Source organism: Puntigrus tetrazona, chromosome 25 (genome assembly GCF_018831695.1).
Source record: "Puntigrus tetrazona isolate hp1 chromosome 25, ASM1883169v1, whole genome shotgun sequence".
Classification (NCBI taxonomy): domain Eukaryota; kingdom Metazoa; phylum Chordata; class Actinopteri; order Cypriniformes; family Cyprinidae; genus Puntigrus; species Puntigrus tetrazona.
Window position 1 is genome coordinate 1,225,085 of NC_056723.1, and position 10,000 is coordinate 1,235,084.

The 10,000-nt window shown below is 33.4% G+C and overlaps 1 protein-coding gene across 1 annotated transcript in view; it reads left to right on the forward strand.

Annotated features, from left to right (window-relative positions):
• The window catches only part of ciao2a (cytosolic iron-sulfur assembly component 2A), a 6,068-nt gene extending 940 nt beyond the window's left edge, over positions 1-5,128 (forward strand). The window contains exons 2-5 of the mRNA XM_043227264.1: positions 629-793; positions 3,121-3,170; positions 3,282-3,327; positions 4,652-5,128. Of these exons, the coding sequence (XP_043083199.1) occupies positions 629-793; positions 3,121-3,170; positions 3,282-3,327; positions 4,652-4,752 (362 nt within the window). The 3' untranslated portion in view covers positions 4,753-5,128. The remainder of the gene's footprint in view (positions 1-628; positions 794-3,120; positions 3,171-3,281; positions 3,328-4,651) is intronic.
• Positions 5,129-10,000: the final 4,872 nt, after the last annotated feature.

Sequence of the window (10,000 nt, forward strand, 5' to 3'; positions counted from 1 at the left end):
TAGTGTCTCATTTCAATGCTATGGTATTTTATATACACTGTGGTACTGAATCATTACCATAACAAACATTTTTATGTATTAATATACTGTATAATACTCATATAACATATTTCCTATCTAAAAAAAGAATACCATGGTATTACTGTGGTACATGTCCAAAATAAACAAATAAGGTGTTACCACGGTACAGTGATGGACATACGGTGATACTTTAATACAGTACCGACTCATTACCATAATATTTTCCTTGTACTTCCAAGGATGCCATAATAGTAGCATAGTAGCAGAATTAAAAAAACAGGTATTACCATGATACACAGCAGGAAGTTTGGTATTTTTATATAAACTGTGGTACTGAATCATTACCATATACATATCATATTTTTACCTGGTACTTCAAAGAATGCCATTATATTAACATGGATGTCCACAATATAAAAAAAGGTATTATTATGGTAGATCGATGGTGTTATATGGTAATGACCATTGTGTTTTTATATATACATTGGTACAGAATCATTACCATAATATTTACCTACACAGTACCATTGATGGAAAGCATGGTAAAATCACGTCACGCAGTCACAGGTGTTCTGGTAAGAGTTGTGTCGGTAATGTTTCTTTGCAGACGTGATTCGGACGATCCGTGACCCGGAGAAGCCCAACACTCTGGAGGAGCTGGACGTGGTGACGGAGAAGTGTGTGGAGGTCCAGGAGCTCGGAGACGACGAGTATCTGATCATCATCAAGTTCTCTCCAACCGTCCCGCACTGCTCTCTGGCCACTCTGATAGGTGTGTGTGTGTGTGTGTGTGTGTGTGTGTGTGTGTGTGTGTGTGTGTGTGTGTGTGTGTGTGTGTGTGTGAGAGAGATACGGTGGAAGAGTCACGTGACCTCAGACGCGCACCGCTGCACTTTACAGATAGTAGAACAGACAATGGAGCAAACCGAAAACACAAGGCTGACTGCGTTCAGTGAATGAGTTTACAGAAGCGGTTTATTATGCGTGTTTATTAACGATCACGTTACTGACATTCATTTAGTGTCACGTGCAGCGGACCTTATGAATAAATAATTACACCTATTAATAATTTCAATCCACAGCATGCGTAAGAGGGTGAATGTCACATGCCATATTTCACTACAGAAGAGAAACTATATTGAAATAATAGAAGTCATTATTAATTATTATTTTAATTGTTTTATTAAGAAAATGTAGCCTATTAGGGAATTGCCTTTATACTGTAATCATCATCTTAAGTGCTTTTTTTCCTTGCATAAAGGAAGAACAAAAACAAAAATGTATAAAAATCTCTTTTTCTCTCTATAGTATTTATACAATATATGTACAAATAATTCGTATAATTAGCTATACACACACATATATGTTTTTCGTGTTTTTTCTTGCATTAATTAAAGGAAGAACAACAAATACTATACCATTATACCATGATGTAGATAAATATATTTAGTATTACTATTATTGGAAAAAAAAAAAAAATATATATATATATATATATATATATATATATATATATATATATATATATATATATATATATATATTATATATATATATATATATATATATATATATATATATATTTTTTTTTTTTTAATATATATATATTTTTATGTATATATTTTAATAATTTAATTTATATATTTAGTAATACTAAATATACTTAATAGAGATTATATATATATATATATATATATATATATATATATATATATATATATATATATATATAGTGAAAGAGAGTAAAAAGTAAACAATAAAATATAGTGTATCTCATATATAAATATAAAGAAATCTAATCATATTAATAATGCAAATTTAACTATAATATTTTTTAGCAGCGCACGTTCTTGGCATGATTTTTGTATTCTTCAAACATAGAGGTTTCCTCCTGCAGTGATTCAGTCATCGATCTACGCTGCTAATCAGAAGCGTTATTGATTGGCATCATGGGATGCGGTGCTTCTGAAATCCCTCGGAGGTCTGCGTCTGATCAGACTTTTTAAACAGCAGCAGCATGATGAGTGTGTGCACTATAGAGATATATATATATATACAGTTATATATATATATAGCAGTACATTATAGTATGGATTAGTATTTCGGTTAAGCATTTTATTTTCAGTTTAACTTTTAAATATTTTGTCTAGTGCTCAACTGATATTGCCAAGGCTGATATATTGGCTTTCTTCAAATATCGGAATTGGCCGCTACGTTTCTGGTCGATATGTTTGAGACTTTTATTTTGGCGGCGTAGAGTATGGCTGCGCTCACAACTTCCTCTTCATCGCTCACTGTCGCCGTTTAACAGTTCTGTCTAATACTGATAGAAGTGTCCCATAATCAGATATTAATTAAAAGGTCCTTTAAAGCGTTTTTACAACATTCCCTGAATGTTGAGAGAACGTTCCATTCGGGCTTTTCAGCTTTTCAGCGCTCTCTGTGTGTTTTAAAACAAGCAGTAACGTTTAAAAAAAGATGCATTTGACAAAAATCCTACCGAAACATTAATAAAAAAAAAACAAAAACATTAATATTACTGGAAAATACCTTACTAGAACAATAGTAAAAAAAGACAAAAACAACATCTAAATAAATGAAAATATAATATTTATAAATATAAAAAAATAAAATAGTAATTTTAACAATGTTTTGTTAGAATGTGTATATCCTGAAAATAAATATTAATAATTATTTATGGCACATATTAAGAAGGAATGGTTTCATGCATAAAAATGAGAGAAAAATAGAACTTTCCATTTGATCAATTTTAGTTTCCTGTCCGTTTGAAAACAAAAAAAATCCTACTGAAACATTTCAGGAAAAAAAAAATTGCATGAACAAATTTCTATTAGCGTGGAAAAATACCATACCAGAACAATAGTAAGATAAACGAATAAATACACGAATATAAATAAGAATTAGCGTTGATCTCGTTGCCTTTGACCTGCTTCCAGCGACGAATGTGTCTGAAAGTGGCGTAAAAGTTTTTCCTGAGAACAGTCGATGCATGAAGAGTTGAATTAGCGTGTGTTGATCTCCTGAGAGCCGCTCCGGAGCCTCATTACACTCTTCTCTCTCTTCTCTCTCTTCCTGCAGGCCTGTGCTTACAAGTCAAGCTCCAGCGCTGCCTGCCCTTCAAACACAAGGTGCTCCTCGTCATTACAGCTCACCTCCTTCCTCTGGTTTTAATGAGCCATCGTCCGGCCTGCTTTCTGTTTCTGTGTGATGTCTCTGATCTCATTTCCTCTCTCTTCCAGCTGGAGATCTACATAACCGAGGGAACGCACTCGACCGAGGAGGATAGTGAGTGTCCGTTGCATCTTAACATCTGTGTCATGAATGACCTTCTGCTTCTTAAAGATGCACCTGATGAGCTATGAATATAATGCTGATAACATTATATATGTGCAACTGTTTAATCCCAGTAAATACACACACACACACACACACACACACACACACACACTGTCAAACACTGTCTGATATATAAGTAATATATATATATATATATATATATATATATATATATATATATATATATATATATATATATATATATATATATATATATATATATATATATATATATATATATAATTTTAGTGCTGTCAAACAATTGTGATTAAAAGTTTGTGTTTACATAATATACTTGTATATTTCATTATATACATTAAATGCATGTATACATAAAATAACACGTACAGTATTTAAAAATATTTACATATAATATTTATAGAAATGTTTATTTAAAAGTATACATTTTTACAAATTTATAAAAATTTTATTATTTGATTTAAAAAAAATTAAAATGATTATTTATATTCCTCTGTTTTATATTATGTATTTAATATATAAACTAACATTTATTCAATATATACACATAATTAAACACAGTACACGCACGTATGTTATGCAAACAAAAGCTTATTTTGGATGCAATTAATCGTTGGACAGCACTAATAATTTTATTTATCATTCATTATATGTGTTTTCTGAATAAATTATAAAGTAATAGTAAAATTACATTAAATATGAAAAAAAATAAATAAATAATATATATATATATATATATATATATATATATATATATATATATATATATATATATATATATATATATATATATGTGTGTGTAAATTATTAAAAGTGTGTATGAGACCCAGGATCAGTAGATAAGTAGCACAGGTATATTTTGTAGCAATATCCAACAATATAAAATATGGATTAAAATGATCCATTTGTCTTTTATGCCAAAACCATTAGGATATTAAGATCATGTTCAGTTAGAATATTTTGTAGTAAATTTTGGCTGCAGTTAACATATCAAAACGTCATTTCCAATTAATATGCATCGCTAAGATCTTCATTTGAAAAGCTTTAAATATGTTTTTATGACAGATTTTCAAATAGTCGTATCTCAGACAAATATCCTAACAAACCAAATATTTGTAAAAAAAAAAAATAATAATTTTTGTATGTATATTTCTATATATAATTGTTATAATATTTGATTGCACATTATAATATACAATCATGGCAATTGATGCAACGGTCAAAGAGATTGTTCAACTAGAAATCTCCCGCCTGAGCTGATCTTAGCTGTGTTTCCTGCGTCTTCCCGTCTCAGTTAACAAGCAGATCAATGATAAGGAGCGCGTGGCGGCTGCTATGGAGAACCCCAACCTGCGGGAGATCGTGGAGCAGTGCGTGACCGAACTGGACGACTGACCAAACGCCGCCGGGCTTCACTTCCCGTCCAACTTCCTGCCAAACAGGAAGCTAAATGTTGCATCACTCGCCCTGGAACTGAGGCACGGGCTTCGGTTTCTGTGCGTGCAGTGTTTCTAAAAATACAAAAAAAGCATCGAAACGACGCTGTTTGCGATGCTTCCCATCCGTCCCCATTGACTTTGGCCGCGCGGAAGAGAGCAGCTTGGACATTCTGCGTAGCGTCACGCGCTCGGATTAGGATGAGTTTAATGTTTGGGCTTTAACTCCTTCAAATCAAATCAGATAATGATGAGTTTGTAAATAATTCGATTTTTGTAAGGTAAAAGTCTATATTTGTAGAACTTGAGATTATTAATAAAAACGTCTCAGAGAAGTCGTGTTTGTATTTGTGTGTGGGGTTTTTGTTTTTATAAATTAACAGATTTATTACAGATCATTGTGTGTATAATCTGAGCGAAATATCTGGATTATATATCTATCACAGCGGCCTGGAAAACATGCTTTATTAGTAAAAAGATACGGTACCTGGTTAAATAAAAAAAATTAATAAACAGCGATATATATACAAAATAATGGGTGTGTTTAAATAAAATAAATGCATTACTTAAAATATATATTTAAATATATTTAATAAATATATTAATATATTATATATTTAAATACAAAATGTAATAGGAAATCTTTTAAAGTAATATGCAATAAAATTAAATGCAATGCATTTTTAAATCATGTAATTATTATAGTTAATAATATAAAAGTTAATCATGTAATAAAATCTCAAATTCATGCTAAATGTATACATTAAATAATATAATTAAAATAAATAGCATTTAATTATATTGGTAGTAATAAAAAATTCTTATATAAATGTATATTTTTAAAAAAATGTTGCATAGTTAATCGTAATTGCGATTAATATTTATACTAATAATAATTTGACCATTCATTTAGTTGAGGTGGATGTTGTAGAGACACAAGATGCCAAACGGTGGCGCTCTACGTCCTCAAACAGCGTCTCCTTCTCAGATTCACTGCAGGCTGCTTTTCATTCAACCACTTCTTCAGGACCATCATAAAATAATAAACCTCAGCTTTAACATCAAGTCAAGCATCCAGTATTTAACAGGCTTTCTCGAGGAAGACGCGCATAAACAAAAGCTGCTAAACTTCTCCGAGAGATGATGAAGAAGATGATGAAGACGACTGGCAGCAGTATTAATCCATATGCTGCAAAATGCTATTTATATATATATATATATATATATATATATATATATATATATATATATATATATATATATATTGTAGTGCTGTCAAACAATTAATAATTATTAAATTAAATTATAAAATTAATTATAAAAATAAATACACATCCAAAATAAAAGTGTATATATAATAATATAAATAAAAAAAAAAAATAAAAATAAATCTAAATATTTTCAAAATATATACTATATGTGTAAGCGTGTTTCCCAGGGTTTTTCTCGACGGCGGACACCTAAAGCAAGCGTGGCGTCGGGTCTCTCTCAGCACAGAGCCGTTATGAGAGTCATTATGATGCTGAGAACGGTCTATAATCTGCATAATTACAGCCCGCAGACTTTTACTGGACTGCAATGCAGCAGCGTTTAGTTTCCTTCGCTTTCTTTAAAATCAACAATTAGGAAATGCACTTCATATCTTAAATGCATCTTTTTTTTAAGAGCAGATAATGTGATATAAATAAAAGAAGCTTAAGTTGTACTTATACGCACGTCTAGTTTATTAACAATTAAAAAAAACTGCATAAAAACAAATCATGATTAATTCTAAATAAGTTTAATATATATAATATAATATATATATATATATATATATATATATATATATATATATATATATATATATATATATATATATATATATATATATATATATATATATATTTTTTTTTTTTTTTTTTTTTTTTTATATATATTAGTGTATTTTACTGAACTGTGTGACACCCTCAAAAGCTTACAGTGATTACTTGGGAGTTATAATGATCTTCACTCATTTGAGAATCCTCAACCAATTAATAATTCCCTTTGAAGAATTATTACTAGTAGGTTACCATGACCTTCACTTTAAAATGATTTATACATTAGCCTATGTATTATTCACATTAATTTTGAACCTGTATGCTGTAGTTATAGGGAGGTATTAGCTGATAGCAACCGCATTCAATAAGCACTACTTACTAAAGCATTCATGAACGTGTCTGGTTGGTTAGTTAGTTAGTTAGTAATGATGATTCGTGAAACATACTCTACGCACAAACTGATTTTGGTAGACGCGTATCATATGCACGCAAAAAAAAGCGTATTATATGCACGTCTAAACTTTTTTTTGCATATCAATAGCACAAGTTTTGGGGCATAATATGCATTTTCATGAGACCGGACTCATTATGCATGTAAATATTTTCACTGTGTGTTTATATATAGCCGATTATGTAAACGATATATATATTCATAAGACACGAGCTGGACAGAACAAGCCGCAATGCTTCGGACTTTGCGTCCATTCATCAAAGGAAACGAAGCAGACCTTTGATGAGAAGGAAGGAAGCGGTCTTCGGTCTCGATTAGGATGCATTCGTTTGCTGAAATAGTTTTTACGCCAAATAATCCCTCAAAAATGCCATCTTTGAAATGCGCGTTCACGGTTAGAGCAGCTCGCGCGCTCGTTAGGGAGCCCCGGGGAGCCTTCGAATCCCGCCAGACCTACAGGTCCTCGGTGTTAAATTGAGCTGTTTGACTAACAGGCCTCCAGCTGTTTGTTTTGTCTGCGAAACGAATCGAAGTTAAGGATGCGCGTTGGAAATAATAGAGATGCGCTGGAATCGCGCGTGCTCGTTCGTCTATTTTACGACGTTTCTGGCGGTGCGTGACCCCAAAAAAACGGTTCCAAGTCTGATTTAAGGAGAAATTTTATTTTGGATGTTACTATGTCTATTTAAAGCGCTCTCTGTCCTCGAGCGGGGGTTCGTGACCTAAAAAGGTTGGCAGGAGGGAAATAATGCTGTAAAACAGATTCAGTGTGATATCTGGAGACGTCCACGAAGAAACCCTAACAAGAAAAGAGAGGCGTTAAAACGCGCCGGATTTGACTTGAGGGGGCGGGGCTTTCTTGTTCTAGTGAGCATCCGATTGGACGGAATCGTTCTATTAATATTTGAAATGCACAAGTTTGGTTTCCGAGTGGTTTCTGTGCACACTGGAAAAAAACTAAACGAAACTGTTTTCTCTCAGAAACTCTAGTAACATAACAAGGAATTGCAAAGGCGACCTGTTGGGCTAAACGTTCAAATTTGAAGCGGAAGAAATTATTTATTGTAAAAACAGCTCTTTGTAATCTTTATATTATGCGATTTTGATATCGTGTGCAATGCACCGAAACGCTACAATTCAAGAAACGCAAAAGAATACGAAACACATTATCGCTAGTAGCATTAAAGCTATTATTTGCACACTGAAGTGTAAATATACGGTTGCTTTTAAATAGTGTTTATTGCAACTGAAACCGAATTTAAACTACTTTTTGTCGTATTCTTTCATTTTATGTGATGCTACGAATTCAAAGGCGGCGTTTTTTTAAATGATGCTTGCGAAAAATCTTAGTATAAAGTGACTTTAACTTCTGTGTGGCTTGTGAGAGTGCACGTAGAAAGTGCAGAGCCGGGATTTATGCGTGTGTGTGTTTTTAGCAAGATGCTAACAATTTTAACAAGTCGCTAACATTGTGTTGACATGCTTAGCACGATGCTAACATCTCTTCAAGGTCTCTACATGTTGCTGTCTTGTGTTAGTGCATCTTTTAGCAAGTTAGCATGATGCAAGCACATTTCGATCGTTCTTAGCAGTGTTGGGCAGTAATAAATTAGTTAGTAAAGCGCTGATGTAATTAGATTTCTTATAATGATGTTTTATAATGTCCTAAATAGTACAGTTCAAAGACAAACGATTATCTAGCATATTTTACCAATTAGCTAATTGCTATTATCACACAGCTATTCGCTGCTAGCATGTGTAGCATGTTGGAAGTTGGGTTTGCTAGCATGCTAGCTCCAAATATATCAATCTCACTGTTTTCTGGTAGTCTCTTCCATTGGTTGCTAGTGTGAAACGTCGTCATTTATTAGCTATAGCACGCTAACGCAGAGATACAATGTACCAAAATTTGGGTTTTTTAGCATAGAAACTGCGATGAACGGTGCTGGATGTGCACAGAAGACGGAAGAGAAAGTACGAGGTGAGATAATGATGCTAATAACATCCCTTCGCAACACTAGGAACGCATTTAGGCAGAAGATCGAACTCATTCGCACTATAAATGCGTAACAGTTTTCAAAAAGTGGACTATTTTCCTGCTGAGAGCGATTTGATGTCAGCGGCCATTCGAACAGGAAGGTAATGGCCACTTCCTGTTTCAATGTGAGCGGCAAAGCATGCAAACTACACACGCAAATGAGAAATTACAGCCGAAACGAGCGGCTAACTGGAGGTCCAGCGGGGTTCAGGGGATGAAATGATGTTGGCCTCTGCACGGACTGACGGGTAACGGCCTGTCTTGACCCCTTCAGTCATGATGAGACGTTCCTGTTGGCGTGAACACATACTGACCTCGTCCTCTCTGGAGGTCAGGCTGACCGGAGCGACACACACACAGATGGATTCCCTCCAGTGTTTCTTAAAAACAAAGCAGAAACAAAATAGCTCTTTTTGCATTGCACCGCCGTTAATGTCTTCGTTAGGACATTTCTCCTGACGTAGAGACGATGCACTGTTTATATCATTTCTACCAAAATGATAGTCTCTCGTTTCTGAGACGTAGATCTGTTCGAGATGTAGGTGAGATCAGATTTGAGGAAATGTAGCATTCCGTCACTTGCGTAACAATGGATGCGGATGGGTGCCGCCAGAATGAGAGTCAATAACTGTGCACTAAGTGATGATCATCAAACATCATCACATGATTCTGAAAATTCACAATTTTAGAGTTGTTTTTCACTTCTCAAGACATTGACTGAGTGCTGTTTTTGGACTATTATTATTTGGACTCTTATTAGTTCGTTTCTTCATCAGATTTGGGGAAATGTAGCAGTCCGTCACTTGCGTAACAGTGGATGCGGATGGGTGCCGCCAGAATGAGAGTCCAAACAGCTGATGAAAAACATCGTAATAATCCAGTCCCTCAATGTCCTGAGTCAGGAGACTAAATGTTG